Source organism: Bufo bufo, chromosome 2 (genome assembly GCF_905171765.1).
Source record: "Bufo bufo chromosome 2, aBufBuf1.1, whole genome shotgun sequence".
Classification (NCBI taxonomy): Eukaryota; Metazoa; Chordata; class Amphibia; order Anura; family Bufonidae; genus Bufo; species Bufo bufo.
In genome coordinates, this window is record NC_053390.1 from 524,773,239 (window position 1) to 524,795,256 (window position 22,018).

The 22,018-nt window shown below is 42.0% G+C and overlaps 1 protein-coding gene across 1 annotated transcript in view; it reads left to right on the plus strand.

Annotated features, from left to right (window-relative positions):
- The window catches only part of CFAP299 (cilia and flagella associated protein 299), a 625,798-nt gene that overhangs the window by 597,346 nt on the left and 6,434 nt on the right, over window positions 1-22,018 (plus strand). Inside the window, exon 5 of the mRNA XM_040417930.1 lies at window positions 11,104-11,233. Within this exon, the coding sequence (XP_040273864.1) occupies window positions 11,104-11,233 (130 nt within the window). The remainder of the gene's footprint in view (window positions 1-11,103; window positions 11,234-22,018) is intronic.

Sequence of the window (22,018 nt, forward strand, 5' to 3'; positions counted from 1 at the left end):
TTGTCAGCCTCTTTTGCGTGCTTGTACATAGCAGTATACTTGACAGCTGAAATACTTGACTTTAAAGGTTACATTGTAGCCTATAGCATAGTACCTCATAGCCCCTCCAAATGGTTATGCGCTTCCCACAAGAAACAAATTAGATAGGGTAGAACTGATAGGGTAGTCTGATTTGACAGTCAGATGTCCTTTACATCTTATTAAAATACATTTGCTAAATTGGCATTTAGTAGAAGTAGAGGATAGATGACCATATGACTGCAGGATCAGACTACACATGGTTTGTTTGTAGTCCGTTACCATGGAGAAACATAGTCCCAGTTTCTATCAATTACTGAAAGGTTTGCACTTTTTGGCTTCATGGGATCAAAACAAATTGATAGTAGTGGTTATGTGGAAACAAATAGACTTATCTTGTCATGGGGATTATATTAGGGGTTTCTTGGCATTCACAGCTGGTACATCAGGTACATCAAAAGCGGTAGCGACTTATTGGGTAATATCATTTATTACATTTCCAATTAACCTAATATCAGCTTCTTGTAATAGGACTGGTAAATGTTTCATGGATATATCTTTCTATTACTGAAATGTATATCTACAGCAATCATTCTTTGGATATATTAGAAATGAAAGATTATGTTATGAAACCACATTTTTAGTTAATAACATCTTTATCAAATGTTCTGTGGAAATAACCTTGGAAGTGGTTCATTCAGACGCAGTGATTTAAATTACCCATGTTTAAATTGGCTCATTCTTTTTCCCAACCAGTTCATCGATCTTCTATCCAGAGGCATTTCCCATAACCTTCTGTTTCCTTTGTATCATTCCTTCCAGAGCAGGTTTGAATTTACTTTAATTTATGTTTTAGTATCAGAGTATCAGACCACACCTAAGGTGTTTGAAACATGGCTTCAGACTTGCTGGCTTTCTCAAATACATTTTGATTTAAATCCTCATTGTTTCTTTTTTACATATAACATTAGAAAATTACAAGACATCAATGTCATATATCCATCTTTTATTATCATTTTGCTTAAGTCTTTAAGTGTATTTGATATTGGAAATATCATTATTATTCCATAGTTTTGCAGCGATTGTTGTCTAGTTTATAAAAACATTATTATATAACCTCAAGCGAGGAGGTAATAGTGGCTTAAACTATTGTAACCAAGAATGGGACAGTGCACCTCCCACGACACACCCTTTGTCGTATATGTCAAATTTGGAAAAACAAAGAAAGAAGAGAGGGGCATCTGGTTATAGATGGACTAATACGGTATAGGTAGATAAAATAAATATGGCACATTTATTAAAAAACGTACAAGACATACATGATCACAGGTGGTGATCAATACCTCCTATAATAATCATTAAAAAATAAAAATAAAAGTCAAACCGTATAAATAAGAGCATAAAAATAATCACAATTAGCAATCAGTAGAGATGGCCCGGCGATCGTTTCGCAGCGAACTTTGCTCGTTCGCGGTTCGTCGAACATGCGAACATATGGCGATGTCCGCAGGCGCCATATTCTTTTGCATTGTGCCGAACGTTGACCCATGACACATCCATCAGGTGGGACAGAACTGCCAATTGAGACGTTGCAGCACATAGACACACCCCCTACCCTATAAAAAAAACCCCGATCTGGCAGCCATTTTACATTCTGTTTTTTGCCAGTGTAGGGAGAGGTTGCTGTGTGGAGCAGAGACAGACTGTTAGCTAGAGGCTAATAGGGCCACAAAAGTCCTTTTAAGGACTGGTATAGGTGTGCTATCGATAGGTGTGACATACTGAGGGGTGTGATATACTTATAATATACTTTCTAACATAGAAAGTATATTATAGTGGATTTGTATTGTGCAGCAGTTGTGTGCGGTTCTGCTGAGATACGGCAGCTAGATAGAGGGACAAACGCTATTGGAATAACTAATTGCAACTGGTGTGATATACAGTGGATATACACCCCTGTTAAAATGTCAGGTTTCTGTGATGTAAAAAAAATGAGACAAAGATAAATCATTTCAGAATTTTTGCTACCTTTAATGTGACCTATAAACTGTACAACTCAATTGAAAAAGAAACTGAAATATTTCAGGTAGAGGGAAGAAAAAATATAAAAATAAAATAATATGGTTGCATAAGTGTGCACACCCTTAAACTAATACTTTGTTGAAGCATCTTTTGATTTTATTACAGCACTCAGTCTTTTTGGGTATGAGTCTATCAGCATGGCACATTTTGACTTGGCAAGATTTGCCCACTCTTCTTTGCAAAAAGACTCCAAATCTGTCAGATTGCGAGGGCATCTCCTGTGCACAGCCCTCTTCAGATCACCCCACAGATTTTCAATCGGATTCAGGTCTGGGTTCTGGCTGGGCCATTCCAAAACTTTAATCTTCTTCTGGTGAAGCCATTCCTTTCTTGATTTGGATGTATGCTTTGGGTCGTTGTCATGCTGAAAGATGACGTTCCTCTTCATGTTCAGCTTTCTAGCAGAAGCCTGAAGGTTTTGTGCCAATATTGACTGGTATTTGGATCTGTTCATAATTCTCTCTAGCTTAACTAAGGCCCCAGTTCCAGCTAAAGAAAAACAGCCCCAAAGCATGATGCAGCCACCACCATGCTTCACTGTGGGTATGGTGTTCTTTTGGTGATGTGCAGTGTTGTTTTTGCGCCAAACATATCTTTTGGAATTATGGCCAAAAAGTTCAACCTTGGTTTCATCTGACCATAACACCTTTTCCCACATGCTTTTGGGAGACTTCAGATGTGTTTTTGCAAAATGTAGCCTGGTTTGGATGTTTTTCTTCGTAAGAAAAGGCTTTCGTCTTGCCACTCTACCCCATAGCCCAGACATATGAAGAATACAGGAGATTGTTGTCACATGTACCACACAGCGAGTACTTGCCAGATATTCCTGCAGCTCCTTTAATGTTGTTGTAGGCCTCTTGGTAGCCTCCCAGACCAGTTTTATTCTCGTCTTTTCATAAATTTTGGAGGGACGTCCAGTTCTTGGTAATGTCACTGTTTATTTGGGGTTAATCAGAGGCACTTTAAATGATGGCAGGTGTATGCTGACGCCAATTTAACATGATTTTGAATGTGTTTGCTTAATTCTGAACACAGCTACACCCCCAGTTATAAGTGTGCACACTTATGCAACTACATTATTTTAGTTTTTTTCTTTATGTTTTCTTACCTCCACCTAAAAGTTTTCAGTTTGTTTTTCAATTAAGTGGTACAGTTTATAGGTCACATTAAAGGTAGAAAAAGTTCTGAAATGATTTATCTTTGTCTCCATTTTTTTTACATCACAGAAACCTGACATTTTAACAGGGGTGTGTAGACTTTTTATATCCACTTTACCTGTTGCCCCTAAAAAAAAATGATTGAGGGTTGTGCTATACCTAAAATATACCTTCTAACATAGAAATTATATTAAAGTGCATTTGTATTGTGCAGCGGTTGTGTGCGGCTCTGCTGAGATACCGCAGCTAGATAGAGAGACAAACGCTATTGGAATAACTAATTGCAACTGGTGTGATATACCTGTTGCCCCAAAAAAACTGATTAAGGTATGCGATATACCTGCTTCCACAAAATACTAATTAAGGGGTTTGATATACGTACTTCCACAAAATACTGATTGAGGGGTGTGATATACTGACTTCCACAAAATATTGATTGAGGGGTGTGATACACCAGCTTCCACAAAATATTGATTGAGGACTGCGATACACCGGCTTCCACAAAATATTGATTAAGGGGTTTGACATACCAGTTTCCAGCAAATACTCATTAAGGGGTTCTATAGTGAGTAGTGAGTAAACCAGCGCCGAGTGAATGTATATGCAGGCAGCGATATCTGAGGTACTATACCAAATATATAAATCGATCTAACCAAGTAAATACAAGCGATTATACTGAGGATTCCATCTGACTATCAATTTAAACTCGAGTACGCCCCACCTCGATGTTAGTTAGGGCAGTGAGGTTACCGGACGAATAATGCTATTTACACAGAACTACTTTATTGGGATTGCTATTCAAACACATCAGGGATCCACCAGTACTTTTTATGATTTTATTATTATTATTTTTTATTACTATTATATTTTAGTATATGTCTATATTTCTCTATATGTGTATTTTATGTAACTTTGTATACAATTTAGTCTGAATAAATATATTGCCTTTACAAACTCTCCATGTGCAGCTGAGTGAAGGTGTGCCCTGCTACCTTTCTATTTTTACAATTATCTTTTTAGAAGATTGGGTGAATTCTTCTTTGTAGGTGCACCCATTCCATATTTTGATCAGTAGGTGAGCCTTCTCTATTATCTACTTGCTAAGGGGTTCTATATACCTGTTTCCACAAAATACTGATAGAGGGGATCGAAATACCGGCTTCCACCAAATATAGATTGAGGCCTGCGATACAATGGCTTCCACCAAATATTAATTAAGGCGTTTGATATACCTGCTTCCATCAAATATTGATTGAGGCCTGCGATATACCTGCTTCCACAAATACTGGTCTTCTATAGGGACTTTGTCACAGGGTCATTTTGAAAATGACAGGCAGAGGAAGAGGCAGGCCATTCCGCAGGGGTGGTAGAGGTCGGGCAGGTGCACCAGGCCAGAGCCTAAGTGTGAAGTTGGAGAAGGTGCGTGCAATTACGTCAAAGGACGCACCAGAGTTGGTTGAGTGGCTCCCTCAGCCTTCCGCTTCTGCACCCTCCTCATCCTCTGTATCTTTACCCTCCTCACTCTCTGCTGTGTGCACCCCCAAAGAAACCACCGCCACGACCACCACCATAAACCCTCCACTCGATTAAGAGGACTTATTTTCCCATCCATTACCAGACCTTACTGATGCGCAGCCATTCTTGGCATCGGATCAGGAAGAGGAGGTAGCAACGGCCGCCACCCAGCGGTCTGTCGACAGTACCCAGATCAACCCAAGGAGGGTGATCCCCGCTGTTGCTGCCTACTCCGAGTTCTCTAATGTCAGTGGTTGTGAACTCGGTGGACTCGGAGGCCTTTAGAAAATTTGTTGCCATTGGCACACCACAATGGAAGGTCCCCGGAAGGAAATATTTCTCCCAGAAGGGCATCCCAGAGCTATATGGCCATGTTTAGCGGCAAGTGAATGTATCTCTAGCACACAGTGTCGGTGCCAAGATACATCTGACCACAGATATATGGTCTAGCAAACACGGGCAAGGAAGGTACATAACTTTTACTGCCCACTGGGTGAACCTTCTGATGGCTGTCAAGCATGCAACTCGTGGCACCCATGTGGATTTGGTGTTACCGCCTCGGATTGCATGCAGGCCTGCCTCTTCTTCTCCTCCTCCTTCTCCATCCTCCGTCTCCTCCTCAGGTGACTCCTCATTTTCCACTGCTACCGCCTCTTCTGCTGCACCCCCCAAGCTCCCCAGAACCTATTCGACGTGCCAGATAACACGTTGCCATGCTGTGCTGCGGCTGTTGTTAATGGAAGCCAAGAGCCACGCCGGTCCTGCACTGCATTCAGCTCTGCGGTCACAGGCCGATCAGTGGCTAACCCTGCTCAATTTGACAGTTGGTAAAGTGGTGTGCAACAATGGTGCCAATCTGCTGAGCATGCTGAAACAGAGCAAAATGACACAGGTGCCGTGCATGGCACACATCCTGAACTTAGTCATGCAGCGGTTCGTTGCCAAATACCCAGGACGTTTTGCGGCAGGCCAGGAAATTCTCTGGCCATTTTAGAAGATCTTACACGGCCATTGATCACCTTGCTGACGTTCAGCGGCTACATCACCTGTCCGTCAGACGTCTCATTTGTGACAGCCCAACGCGCTGGAACTCCACCTTGTATATGCTTGATAGGCTGCTCCAACAGCAACGTGCCATTAACAACTACCTGTACGAACTCTGCGGCAGGACAGGTTCTGGGAGCTTGTTTTTTTTTTTACCACGCTAGTGGGTGCTCATGTGCAAAGCATGTAGACTTCTGCGGCCATTTGATAAGATCACCAAACTGGTCAGTCGCAGCCAGGGCACCATCAGTGACATCGTACATTACGCCTTCTTTCTGGAGTGTGCATTGCGTCGTGTCATTAATCAAGCCGTCAAGTAGCAGGAGCTGGAAGATGAGGAAGTTGCAATGCTGAATGAATTCCAGAGGGGGGCTACTCCATCCGAGACAAGTCAGCAGGAGTCTGAAGAGGAGTCAGAGGAGTATGGTGGCTGGGGGGAGGAGGAGGAGGAGGAGCAAGAAGAGCAGGCTTTAAACTTTTCGAGGATTCCTGGTGTTGTCCGTGGCTGGGTAAATGGGGCCTGTCGCGAACTTGCGGTTCATGAACATTTGATCGCGTTCGCGAACCGTCCCGGCCGATGTTCGTCCATCACTAGCAATCAGGCCATTGATACTCTATATGTGACTTATCAAGTTCAATATAATGGCTGCTTCAATGATATATAGATATCACAAGAAGTGGCACATTTGGTTGGTAGTCATTTGATGAATTGACAACTTATCTAGAGTCCACCATACGGTATGAGAGTCATTTGATGAATTGACAACTAATCTAGATCCACCATATAGTATGAGAGCAATCAAAGAGCAATTATATCCAATTGCAAAAAAAGAGAAGAGGTAGTGGTAATCATCAGCTAGTTTCGCTTATCTTGCGGTGCCTCAGATATTAACTTTGGTACCATTATACTATATATTTAATCATATCACAACTTTACCGCTCCTGTAGCCCGATAACCAGATAGCCGAGTGCCCTCCTCTTCTTTCTTTCTTTTTCCAAATTTTCATTTAGCCTATTAGTGCCTCTCAGTATGTAATGCTTCATTTCTTCTGTGGTGTTGCAGGAAAATTGGCTACTTACTGACAGATTTTCCCACAGATAATCCCTGCAAGGGGACACTTGTGCTTTTTGTCAAGACACCTTTCTAAATGTATAAATGTTCATTATTAAAGATATGGCATCTGAGGGGTTCAATGACAGGGGGCCCGCTACATACAATGGAATACGATTCATGACAAAGTAATTTGTCACAAATTGAATTTCTTTGTGAAATTCGGCTAAGCAGCCAAATTGAATTTTTGATAACTTCGCTCATCTTTAGTGAGGACCATTCCAGCATCTGCTATTACTCCATTAATTCATATAGTTTTACTTTAAATTAAGTACTGATTTCTGATGAATAATATTGAATTTCTGTGATTTAATATACAATGTTTTTCAGTTTTCAAATCAACCAAATTGCCTAGTTCGCTAATTTTATGTTTGATAGGCACTATAGGAGGACGTTTCTTTTCCAACTAATTAGATTGGCACTGCAAGAAGGCATCTCTGACATGCTATAGGTTGTCTCTGCCATAAGCATTCTGGAGCTGTTTCTTTGGTAGGCACTCTGTGGGCAGTGCTGCTTTAAAAAAAAGAAGCAGTGTATTTTCCAAATCTGAGATACTGATACCATGCACCCTTCAAATGTTTATGCATTTAAAGGGGTTGTCTTAATTATTACAAAAAATGTCACTGAAGGCATAAATTGTGATAAAATAATTTAAAAAAATGAATACTCACCTATTTCATCTCCAGTGCCCATTCAAGTACTGCTTCTCTGATCCTCCCCACCAGGCTTTGTTTGGCTACAGTAAATCCTTTACCTTACCGGCCATGTGACATATACAAGTAATGCCAGTAATGCCATAAGCTACTAAGGGCACTATCTCAGGCTGTATAGCAGCTAGTGATGTGAACCTTAAAAAAAGAAAAGGATCACAGTGCTAACCAGGGTATAGATAGAGATATAACCTTTAGAAACCAGGAGGAATGAGAGCTTGTTTTAGATTTTAAGCTTTGAAACAAGATCTGTCTCTTATAGCCTTAGATAAAGCAGGTTGAAGTAGCCCCCACCCACCCATTTTAGTAAGCACTCATGTCAGCCAGTATGGAGAAGGAGAGGAGGCAGTGGGGACATGCTGACACACTGCAGGGAAAGGAGGAGAGATGTAGATCCTCCTTTCCCTGTGTAACTGTACATGACCTGAGGGGGAGGGATAATATGGACTTCAGTGCATGTTATCAATCATGCAGACAGCATACTTGCTGATTGTCACATATAGGAGAGGTTTTTATTTCCCCAGAAAAGTAGTGAGAAAATGAGCTCTTGCTCTTCTAATCAACCCTATGTGCCTAACTGGGCCATTTATTGATGCCTCAACCCAAATGTTTACCAGTGTCCCGATTGCTGTTGCAAAAAACTTGCATCACAAACAACAATAAATTTTACATTTAACAGTGGCCCTATACTGTATATTCCCAATCTTTTGCGGAAAATATGTGTACCATGTCTCTAGAAATACCTGTTACATGCTGCAGTAATAGTGATAACAGTTATTACATGAAAGGCATATCTAATATATATCAGTCAGAAAAGACATTTTCACTGTAACTATAAATTATAATTTTTAATTATTTAAAAAAAAGAACAATCAGAAAATCGTATGTAGCCCAAAGCGGTACTTTTCAAACATCCAGCTCAAAAATCAAGCCCTCACACAACAATAAAGATTTTTTTAACAGCTTTTTATTGTGCAAAAGTAGAACACACGAAAAAAACTATACATATTTTATATTGCTAAAATTGTACATAGACTAAAGATCACATAGAGTATTATTAATGCTGAACTGACATGAAATATTATTTTCCCATTTTCTGTTCTCTGAAACCTTGGTGCATCAGTCAGGTGCGTCATAGTTGAAAAAATATGTTCTACACACCTTAAGTACCTTAGTCTATGGAAACATTATGAACAATTATGTACAATAGGTTGAGTTGTCCTTGTTATGAAATTGTTATATCCCATTTACACCAGCACAAGTAATAACAAGGTCCATCAACAGCACCTATTCTGTGTGTTGACTGTATTCAGTTAAAAATCTGTTACAATATGAAAAAGTAATGTAGATATATTACATATAAGCCATGTATAAGCAATGCTAATCAATGGGAAAGATTTATGTAAAGAGAAATTTTACATACTGTACACCCCATTAGTTTGTCTTTAAATTCTTTTATTTTTTTTTTAGTTTCTGTAGTCACAGGAAGCAGTAATTCGAATTTGACTTCTATTGACTGCAGTGTTACGGTCCATGCGTTTGTAATCCATGTAGCACAGCTCTTAGCTTCATGAGACAAGTGCATGCACCGTACTTGGCAGCCGTCCTTACATGCCTCTCACATCTACAGTCGATCATGTTTCTGGTTAACGTAATTGTAATGTCTGAAGCATTTGCGATTGCAAAATATGTTTATTCAGCTTTATGTGAGCAATCATGTGCAAAACTCCAGGGAAGATGTGCAGTTGTTTCTCTATTCCGTCTTTGATATCTTTCTTGGATGATGTGAGTTGTAAAAAGACGAATAGTCACCCTCAAGTTATCTTTTGTTCTGAAAAATGACCTTTCTATGATAAATCAGAGGCACCTACATAGGCAATGGAACAACCATGTATCTCACACTGTGTATGCTACATGTGGTATTCACATACCGGCTGTTGGATACTAATTAAGAGTGACCTTGGATTATGTCCACCGGTGTATATTTTATTCCCACGAAGGCTACAAAATGAGTAACCATTTGTCAGACCGCAAAACCAATTATGAGTTATTTTAGAGTGTCGTGTGAATCCAGACCTCATTAAGCACTGCTGTCTGATGTTGATTACTGTGTTACTTACAATCCACATTAACAGTTCAGTCAGACAGGATCAAAATGTAAGAGGATCGACCTTGCTTGTGTATTTGTAATAATTACTGCTGTATTAGATAACAGTCCTATTCCACAATTAAAAGGGTTGTCCAAGATCTTTTCACTAATGGCCTATCCTCAGGATAGATCCTCAGTATCTGATAAGTGGGGGTCCGACTCCCGGGACCCCCACCAATCAGCTGTTTGAAAAGGCACCAGCGCTCCTGAAAGCGCAGTGCCGTCCATTTGTTAGCGGCTGTGCTTGGTATCGCAGCTCGGCCTCATTGACTTTAATGACTAGGCCATGTGACCAATGAACGTGACGTCACATGGCCAAAAGAAAGGTGTGAGAAGATCGCGGCACTATTGCGAGCAATGGTGCCTTCTCAGACAGCTCAGAAGGTGTGAAACCCCCACCGATCAGATACTGATGACCTATCCAGAGGATGGATATCCACAAACAATAATAAAGAGAGTATGGAGACAGCACATTCTTTCTGTGAGGTTTATTCCAGATGCGATTTTTCGGCTAACAAGCCTTTTTCAAGTATATTAGCCGAAACGTCGCATCTGGAATAAGCCTCACAGAAAGGATGTGCTGTCTCCATACTCTCTTTATTATTTTTTGTGGATATCCAACTTATTAGGGGAATCTAACCACTTCCCCTGGAGATGTGCATGCACCACCAGATCTACCTGGGTGTTCTGGCCACCATCTTTGATTTTTTTTAACTATCCAGAGGATGGGTCACCAGTAAACAGATCGCAGAAAACCCCTTTAAGTCTAAGACCTAATTCACACAATCTGTGTGCTGTCTGCATGTGCAGCAGACTGCACATGGACAGAACCAGGACCCATAAAAGTAAATTATCTTTTTCTCATCTTTGTTTTTTTCCAAGGATCCATGTGCAGAAACTTATGGAGTCATTTATCAAGCTGGTTTAACATAGAACTGGCTTAGTTGCCCATACCAACCAATCAGATTCCACCTTTCATTTTCCAAAGGAGCTGTCCAAAATGAAAGGTGGAATATCAATGATTGCTATGGGCAACTAAGCACTTTCTACTTTACACCAGTTTCATAAATGACCCCATTAAGGGCATACACTGCTTTAGTCCATGTCTAACAAACACAGACCTTGAGACCATTGGAGACAGTGGCCTCTAGCGGTCACCAGGTCCGAAGTGTCCTACAGGGACATACAGATGTCACTCCAGATTAAAAATATTTTTGTTGCAGCTATAAGACAATGCTAATATTTTAAAAAGTAATAAATCATATCCATTATTGAGGGTCTTGCTTTACCTTTTTTGTTTTCTTTCCATTTTTGCAGTTTCTATAACTGGGAAACCCATGTTTCAACTTCAAATGCAAGTCCAAATTACCAAGTGATTGCAGAAAATTCATCTGGATTACTGTTCAAAAATAAGCGGGACAGGAAAATACTAAACGTGGATCCTAAGGTAAATATTTTTCCCTGAGCAAAGCGGCAATTTTCACTTCTCTTCTCACATTACCATATGTTTTAAGGATTTTGGACTGTTTTTACTGCCTGTGTTTCATGGCTTTACAAGTGGTATCACTTAGAAACTTGAGGACTAATATTGTCACTCCTTTGTGTGTTTATATATTTAAGAATCTGCTTGAAATGAGGGATCTGTACGCTCTTTTAAAGCTCAGAGGTTCATTGTTCGTGCCTCAGTCACACATAAATATGCACTCGCTGTTATTTTAGGTTGTGTTAAGGAGAATCCATCATGGGATTTTCCTTTTGTGTTACCTTTAAATGCGCATAAGTATCAAGTAGTCCGCTATGAAAGCAAATAAATGTCAGGTGGAGATTTTTCTAACACTATACAGTAGTTATAGTGATAAATGCCTTTTAGAAAGTAAATTCTGTCCCCTCTCCTTCCTTTCCAGTGAACACGTCATCCCAAATAAAATGTCTTTGATTCTTTTAAAACATCCTGATGATGTGTCTATCTGACTGTATGTTAAAACAGGACAGAGCTTTTTGACAGACTTTTTCCAGACTCTTTCCAAAATAACCCATTTTGCCAGGTATACAACGACCCGTTCCCATTTTGTCACTCATCTTATATTGCAGTTTCAGTAGCCTGAATTATAATTAGAGATGAGCAAAGTTTTGAAAATTTGATTTGGTTGATTCGCTGAACTTCGACAAGAAATTTGATTTATTCTGAATTAATTTGTCACAAAACGCGATAAATCAGCTATACCCAGGCCATTTTTCCTAATCATATTCCTCCCACTTGGTGGCCCAATCTCAGTGTGAAGCCTTTAAACTTAAATTGTAGGAAGATTTCAGGGAGAGTGTATCACCATGTGCATTATGTTCTAGTGCACCCACATTCATTCGTTCAGTAGGTACTGTGCCGTCAGTATTACAGGCAGGTGTAATTTATCACCATCTTCATCACTGTGCAGTGCACCAGGATTCATAGCTAATCCCTTCTGTTAAACCAAAAGAAAAGCATACAGCACCCTTCAGTAAAGCAAAAAAAATAAAAAATGTACAGCCCTTGCAGGACCTGTGTCCGAATGGCTCCTTAATGGAACAAAATAAAGAAATGGAGCTAGCGCCAATAAAGTAGTGGAGAGAAAAAAATGTTCTTTTAATGCAGTTGTGACAGTACCAGTTACAGTAGTAGCCCCATGACAGAGTGGAGAGGTGGGGCAACAGCAGAGGCGGTAAGACTGTGTTCACATTACTGTTTATTTTTCCGTTCTTCTGATGGATAAGAAGAATGGTGATGTCCAGGGCCGCTGATAGGCCAGTACAGCTGGCCCAGTTGTACCGGGCCCGGCTGGCAGGGGGGCCCGGGCAGCCTCGACATAACCAAACCACCTCCGGACCGCTGTACGCAGATTCGCGTTCCGGAGGTGGCAGCCCTGCGCTCAGCGACGCATATACGCGTCATCTCGCGTGAGCCGGGATTTCCTGTGAACGCGCGCACACAGGCGCGCGCGCTCACAGGAACGGAAGGTAAGAGAGTTGATCTCCAGCCTGCCAGCGGCGATCGTTCGCTGGCAGGCTGGAGATGTGTTTTTTTAACCCCTAACAGGTATATTAGACGCTGTTTTGATAACAGCGTCTAATATACCTGCTACCTGGTCCTCTGGTGGTCCCCTTTGTTTGGATCGACCACCAGAGGACACAGGTAGCTCTGTAAAGTAGCACCAAGCACCACTACACTACACTCCCCCCCCCCCCCCGTCACTTATTAACCCCTTATTAGCCCCTGATCACCCCTGATCACCCCATATAGACTCCCTGATCACCCCCCTGTCATTGATTACCCCCCTGTCATTGATCAACCCCCTGTAAAGCTCCATTCAGACGTCCGCATGATTTTTACGGATCCACTGATAGATGGATCGGATCCGCAAAACGCATCCGGACGTCTGAATGAAGCCTTACAGGGGCGTGATCAATGACTGTGGTGATCACCCCATATAGACTCCCTGATCACCCCCCTGTCATTGATTACCCCCCTGTCATTGATCAACCCCCTGTAAAGCTCCATTCAGACGTCCGCATGATTTTTACGGATCCACTGATAGATGGATCGGATCCGCAAAACGCATCCGGACGTCTGAATGAAGCCTTACAGGGCTTACAGAAGGCGGCGTCTGGGGAGGGGCCAAGGGCGGGGCCAGGGGTGTGGCTGAAGGAGGGATCAGGGGGTGGAGCTGAAGGGGGCCCCGTCATGTATGCTGTACGGGGCCCCATGATTTCTATCAGCGGCCCTGGTGATGTCAACACGGACAAACAGGGTCAATAGTGGCAGCATAACAGAGAGGGGATGGGGTCCAACAGCAGTGGCAGTAACGGGGACAATAGTAGCCCCATGACAGAGTGGGGAGGGTGACAGCAGCAATGACTGTAACTATAGTCGCCTCATGACAGAGTGGGGAGCGGGGGCAGCAGCAGTGACAGTGACTATAGTTGACCCATGACAGAGTGGGGAGGGGGGGCTGCAGCAGTGGCATACAGCACAAGATGGTGGCAGATCACATTAGTATCAGAGCCCAAAAACAGCAGTGTGATGGCAAGGCCCAGTGGCATGCATATCCTTTAAAAAATGTAACAAGTACATATTAGTAGGCCAAGAAGCCCTATTGTAGGAACGGCAGTAGAGGCAGCAGGCGGGTGGCAGCATCCGAATGGTGGCAGCAGCACATGGCCAGAAGCAACAGCCCATTTTGCAGAATATTCCGGTGTGGCAGCACACTAAGGTATGATCATTAGTGGCAGAATGATTTATACTGTTGCATCAGGAACCGACATCTGGAAATCCAGGTTGATCCACGCCTGATTCATCTTTATAAAGGTTAGTCTCTCAACATTTTGGGAGGAAAGGCAAGTTCTACTAGGGGCAACTATGCCTCCACCACACTGAATTCCCGCTCTGATCCCACACTACTGTCTGGGCAGGGAAGCATGCTCTGGGAAAACTCAGCGAGTTGTGGCCACATTTTAAATTTGCATGCCCAGTAGTCCAGGGGATCTTGGATCATGGGTGACAGGATGCAGTCCAAGTATACCACCACCTGCTGGTTGAGGTTCTGCTGCATTTCCTGCTGCTGCTGGGTGGTTTCTTCAGTAGGCGGCTAAAGAAAACTGCTTATCATAGGCTCCAGACTGAAGTTGCTGCATATGTAGCTGGTGTTGCTCCTGCCCCCCCATCAAGTCATGGCAGTGAAACGTGCGAGCAAAGGGTCCCCCCGGTCAGAACTTCCTGAGGATGGGTGATGCCGCTCATAGGCAGCGACCAACTGACTACATAGCATGTCTCTATAGTCTATTTTTGCATCCCTCTCAGAAGGTCCAAAAAATTGCCCCCATTTTTGACTGGTATCGAGGGTCTAACAATGTGGATGGCCAGTAGTCATCCCTCTGCCGAATCATGACAATGCGTCTGTCACTACACAAACATGACAGCATGCATCTGGCCACTTCCCTGCCTCCATCCCCACTGCATATTGCCATGGTATGTTGGGGTCATCTGCTTCATCTTGTCGTCACCCCTCCAGCTCCTCATGCTCCTCTTGCTCCTCTCTTGTAGATTGGGCAGATAAACCACGTAGTTGTGCATAAAATCCACTGCCAGTGCATCCTCATCGGAGCTCAGGTGGACATGGAATGAAGGTGCCATGTCTTCTGTCCCCTCACCAATAAGATTTGTCAACATCACCTCCAGGAAGTGAAGGAGTGGAATGACATGATTCATCTTGTAGTTCTGCCGACAAATAAATTGGCCTCCTCATATGGCCTGAGCAAACGGCACATGTCACACATGAGCTGCCATTGGCTAACGTGGAAGTTAGATCGGGGAGTAGACCTGTGCATCTGCAACATTAAGAAATCGTTGACCGCATTCCTCTGCTCATACAAGCAGTCTAACATATGGAGCATGGAGTTCCAATGGATTGAAACGTTGCGTATGAAGCGATGTTGGGGAAGAGCATTTGCAGTTCAAAGAGAGAGTGTTTTGCATGGTAAAAGTGGCTGAAGTGCATGCACAGTTTCCTGGACATTTTTAACAGCTCTTGCAGTTCAGTGGAAGTATTGAGAAACCGATTGACAATGAGATTGAAGACATGTGCCATGCAGAGCGCATGGGTCAGCTTTCCCTGATGCAGCGTAGACAAAATGCTCTCCCCTTTATCAGTAACCGTGGTTCCTATCTCCAGTTGGCGAAGAGAATTTCCAGCTTTACAATGCAGAGGCGACATTGCCAATGCCATCACCAGGCCAAGTTGCTGGTGTGTCTGGTCTCAAACCACATTTACCCAGTCCTTGACCATAGTTTTAACTCCATACATCAGTGCTGGCATGAACTCTGCCAGACACCGAAAGGTCTACGGACTGGCCCACCTTCTGCTCAACGTACATTTGCAGGGCTTGTACAGCTTTTTGGAAAAGTAACGTCGGCTTGGGGCTTTTCACCTTAGCTGGGCACAAGCCATCAGTTGTGCAGTCAACTACATGGAAAGGAAGGGACCATAGTACCAGCAACTTGGCCAGGTGCATGTTCAGCTTCTGTGCCATTGGATGAGTGCACGCATACTGTTGTCTTTTTGAAATCGCCTTGGTGATTGATTGCTGTCAAAACAAGTGATGAGTTGTAGGAAAAGGAGGGGGAGGAGCATCAGGAGCAATAGATGACATTGAAGTCAATGGGAAGGAACAACAGCTACCTTCTGCTGACATTGTCGAGCCCTGCCTGCTGGAGAGGTGGTGCGGGCCGATGGGAGATGCAGCAGTTGCTGCATCAGGCTGTAACACTAAAGGAGTGGCACAGTTTTCTCACACAACTTTATGGTGATGCCCCATGTGTGGATGCAGGGCCATTGTGCCAAAATTAGCCGTGCCTCACCTTCTGCCCACATATCCTGCATGCTGTCACACTAACGTTCCCTCAGTGACTGGGTGAAAAATTCCCACACTCGCAAGTATGGCATTTTCCCTTCAACACTGTGTGATGCCTATCTGCCACTGCTTTTATCAACCAATGCACTGCTAGTGTGTTTCTGACAGGTAGTCTCCTGAGTAGCAGACAGTGTACCCCTTCGACATATGGCTGCAGATCTCCCACTATTTCCACCCTGCTGACTTACAGGTATGCTTCCACCCTGCTGTCTCACAGGCACATTTCCACACTGCTGTCTCACGGGCACACTACCATTCTTTCCCCCTGATGATGACGATGCCCCCTTTTCACCCGTCTCCCAATTTCGATCAGCTACATCGTTATCTACATCTGTTTGGTCATCACTTGTCACCCCCACCTGTCTCCTGCACACGTCCCTGATATATTGCAAGATGTGCTCCCACCTGACTGTCATTATCGGTAGTTGCACACCTAGAGGAATCCACAGCAGACCTCTCCTCCAAGTCTGTGCTGGCCTGTAACTGCTGACTGTCCTCACAGAGCTTATCCTTGCTGAAAAGTGGAGCAGAGCTGGCGGTATACATTACTTGGCTTGTAGTAGAAGCAGCAAAAGCAAGAGGCAGGTTCAGGATAGATGAGGGCACAGAGGCAGTTTCTGTGTCATGCCAACTAAGCATGGTGCTATAGAAACCCACCGATTCCTGGCTGTGTGTATCTGTTGTCACTTGAGATGATTTTGAAGAGTGAGTCAGTCATTCCAGTACAGCTGAATTGTTGGTCAAAACATGACCGCTGGCTACTACCATCACCCCTTCTGCTGTTACTTGTGCCAGCTACAGAAACATTTTTGCCACTGCCCATTACTTTGGAGGGCCCAGGCAACTGTCTGATGGCTATAGTGTACAGTAACTATATGAGTAATGTGCGAACTAAGAATGTGTCAGCAGTTCAACAAGATGCACGCGGCAATATATTAGACCACCCTTTAATACAGAGGCACAGTAATTCTATGTATAAACTATCAGATTAGCATGGACTGTGGCAGCAGTTCAACAAGATGCACACGGCGATTACACTGAGTCTGCACTGTCCCTGCAGTCTCCCTATGCTCTCCCTACAGTGTCTAAAAACTCTACTTACGATCTCCCTATACTGCTTACTGAAACATTGTATCTAGCACATAAGCGATTGTCACATCTTTTCCTAAGTTCATCTCACAGTAAGATGGTGGAGACTGTAAGGGATGAGGCTTTTATAGGGATGTGACATCACAGGGCATGGCTATCTGCTGATTGGCTGGCTGGAAGAAATTATGGGTCATATCACGTTCCAGGGATTCTTGCTTTCACTTTGTAACATGTGCAGCAGCCATTTAGAAGCGTGAGGAAATTCGCATTTGTCGCAAATCTAATTTTTCCTAAATTTCAGATCAAATTCCACTTCAGATGCTTTGATTTTCTCAACACTAATTATAATACTCAAATTTATGTGAAAGCAATCGTGCAGTACCACAGACTGTACAGGAGTTATGCTATTTCCAGAAACAGTGCCACACTTGTCTATGGACTGTGCAAAGTATTGTAGGTCAGTCTCACTCAGATGAATGAAACTGAGTTGCAGTACACAACCCACAGACAAGATGGCCACTGTTTCTGATCTCCACAAACTTTTTAGACTTATGGCTATAGAAGAGGAAAACAGACTGTGCTTACAATTTGTGATTTTAGAAGATGGACATCCAGATACTCACACTATATGGCTAAAAGTATATGAACACATCTACACTTAATTTCAGGTGTTTCAAACATACCTTGCATAAATCCAAGCACACAGTCATGCAGTCGCAATGCAAGAAGTATTAGCAGTAATATGGGTAGTACTAAAAAGCTGAGTGACTGTAAACCTGGTCACAACTAGCAACAGGTCAGTTTGGGAAACTTCTGATCTGTACCAGTCAACTGTATGTGATATTATTGTGAAATGGAACAAAGCAGTAGACCACATAAATGTATAGAAAAAATAGTAAACAAGTGGTTGGCTCACACCTAGTGGCTATGATGGGTGCTGCTAGCTCACAATTGGGTGCCCTGCCTCAAGGTAAGGTAACAAAAAAAAAAACGGTAAAGGAGTGAGTGAGCACTCACAACATTTGGACCATAAAGGATATATTTATTAATTGATAAGGGAATTGCTTATACAATAAAAACCTACTATATAAAATACATGAATTGCACAAAGTTCATATATCAACGGACGCCGCTGACAAGGTATCACTCCTGTCTGTATAATCCCGCGATACTGTGACGTCATCTACCCGAGGAGTGCAACGCGAGATGCTGAGTGCTGCCGGCACCGCGCGCCCCTCGTGCAACGAGAGCAACACACGTCTCAGTGGAACAGTTCGACAGGAGACAGGTAGGAACCTGGAACTATCATTCTAACACCAAGTGATTTATAATTTATTTACCTTAGCGGCAAGGCTAAACAGCTGAAAAAGCAAATATAACGGCAAACTCTGGACAGACTTTTTGTATTTGCCTTCTTGCATTCTGAATATTATTTGCCTGCATCCATTGAGGATAAGTCACTTTCTCAAGTGACCCATTATAGAAATTTACAGGACGCTCTCTTCTATTTGCGGTCTGCGGTACTTAACAGGGACTATCTACTGCAACCAATTAGTTGCTTAAAGAGACTTCCTGAACGTATTGAATTATCCCTGCATACTACGTTACTAATATTGTGGGAATAGGGGCAACACCCCTTTACCAGTATTCTTTATTTTTTTAACCTTTGGTACCAATTGTATTTTATTGTATGATATATGAACTTTGTGCAATTCATGTATTTTATATAGTAGGTTTTTATTGTATAAGCAATTCCCTTATCAATTAATAAATATATCCTTTATGGTCCAAATGTTGTGAGTGCTCACTCACTCCTTTACCGTTTGTTTTTTTACATAAATGTATAGATTGGAGCCACCAAGTCCTAAAGCAAGATATCCAAACTGCCTCTGGAAGGGACAACCACTTAAGAACTGTGTGCTGGGACTTTATGAAATGATTTTCCATAATCAGAAAGATTACTAAGATTACATCTATTACATTTACATGATGAGGATCTAGCATGTAGAACTATAAAACTATAGAATTTGCATTTACTGCAGACTACTTTCATATAGATTTTTTAACAAATGGACTAAGCAGATGTTCTTAAAAAAAAAAAAACAGAATAAGGTTTGCACCTGTACATGGGAGTACGACAATCCATCCTAAAATATTTGCTTCATGCCTATATATTTTCTTGATTTGTAACTTTTGCCCATCTCCATAGATAATATGATAGTTCTAAACAGTAAAATGACCTACTCATGATAAATGTGTACACCATCCATTGCATAAACATAGAGACTATTTATTGTCTCGGAGAAGGAGACAACGCTGGCATAGTGTTTTCCTCCAATGGCTATCATTAATTCCATATGGAAGGACATATCTTTTGAAGAGCAGTATATATGAATTATCTGTCAGTACCCTAGATAAACGAAATGTTTCAGTTGTTTTTTGCCTCCTAGAAGAATGATTAATCTCCTGTTTATTTCTCTTTCTGACTGTCTGGTTTGATAAATGTTCATCTAATGAATTCCATTCTTTATTAAACTGTAGCAAAGTTTGTTCAATAGTTACCTAATAACAGTGTCTAGCTACATCAAAGTCTATGGAAATTTAATAAGATAGTGCAGGAGATGCTACTTATTAAGTGAAGGTCATACGTGGAAGCAAATTTTTTTTCTTTAGCCAGTCATGATATATCGCCAAAGAATCAGCGTTAAAGTATATGAGAATTAGGGTCAAGCTCTATAGGTTAAATTATGCTCACGGAAACCCTCAAATTACAACATTTTGTGGCTAATGATAGTGACAGATTAAGCCACACACTAGAAACAAACAAATAAATAAATAAAATGTGCCTAATACTTCTCTAGATCAAATTCTAAACCAGGACCTAGGAGTCCAGTTCTTTAATGCTACACTGCTAACCACTAAGCTATCCATGCTGTCAATAACAAATGGGGTTATCACCTTTATTGATTCCTTTGTTATCTTGGTTAGTCCAACCCTGCATATGTGTTTGCACTATTTTCAACTCCTACATCTCTACTTTGTTCAGGGAATAGATAAGTGCCCTGTTTTCAGGTCAGAAGTAGGTAGAGTCCAATGGGTTCTACAGTATAAATTGGGGGACATATCAGTACCTTTGTAATTTGGATGACAAAAAAGCTAACATGCTTCCAAAATGAATTGTGTATGACAATCAATGTCTCAAAAGGGAAGAGGGTATGTAAATGAGCTCTTAGCAAGCTCTGCTTCTAATGTCACCAGATATGAGATAGTTATCCTATAAGTCAATATTTGACCTTTTAAACAGGCCTTGAGACATGACTTGTATAATAAATAATACAGCCTCTCATCTGCAGACAACTGTTCCAGGGCGGTTTCTCCTCATCAGCGCGGAGCAGAGAGTACTGGCTCAACTTGGTGAGATGCCTAGGTCAGGATTAGGGGAATACAATATCTCCTTATGGAGAGTGTCTAAATGGAGTGAGGAGTCTTATAGGCCAGACAACTCCCTTATGGAATTCTAGGAAGAGGGTAGAGCTCTTAGTAAGCTCTGCCTCCTACTCTATCAGATTTGAGGTAGTTATCGTATAAGTCAATGTTTAACTTTTTAAACAGGGCTTGGGACATGACTTAGATAATAATTAAGCCAGCTTCACATCTGCCTCTGCACTAAAGAGGAGCAATCACTCTGATACAGCTATCTGCAGATGAGGCCTGCAGGTAGCAGGGCTGCATAGAAACATATTGAATTTACAATACACTGCAATAGTACTTAGTTGCATTTTAATAGAGAAACAATCTGAAGATTTCATATTCAAGTCCCCTAAGGGAACTTAACCACTTCACATCCGAGCCATTTGCCCCCTTCCTGACCAGGTCTAATTTTGCAAATCTGACATATGTCACTTTATGTGGTAATAGCTTTGGAACGCTTTTACTTATCCAAGCCATTCAGAGATTGTTTTCTCGTGACACATTGTACTTCATGATAGTCATACATCTGAGTCAATATATTTCACCTTTATTTATGAAAAAATCCCAAATTTTTAAAACAGAAAGTGATTCCTCATAAAATATTTATTACTTAACATTCCCCATATGTCTCCTTTATGTTGGCATTATTTTGTAAATGTCATTAAAAAAATTTAGGACGTTAGAAGGCTTAGAATTTTAGAAGCAATTCTTCAAATTTTTAAGAAAATTGCCAAAACCCACTTTTTAAGGACCAGTTCAGGTCTGAAGTCACTTTGTGGGGCTTACATAGTGGATACCCCCCATAAATGACCCCAATGTAGAAACTACACCGCCAATTTTAATCCATTTTTTTCTTTAACACATCGAGGGTTAACATCCAAACAAAACTCAATATTTATTACCCTGATTCTGCGGTTTACAGAAACACCCCACATGTGGTCGTAAACTAATGTAAGGGCACACGGCAGGGCGCAGAAGAAAAGGAGTGCTGTGACGAATATCACACCTCGTGCCCGCTTGACGTCACCTACGTCGAGCTCACGAGCTGCGGTATGGTCATGGGTTACCACAGCGTGACGTTACGCCCTCCAGAGGAGCATGTAAGGTCAGCTTGGTACAGTTTACACAGACACCTCCTGTCCACACGGGTACAGAGAGGCAACAAGCTGAGAGAGCCTTTTCACTGCCACAGTGAACACAGCGCTGTCTCAGCCCGGGTATCTGCCACCAG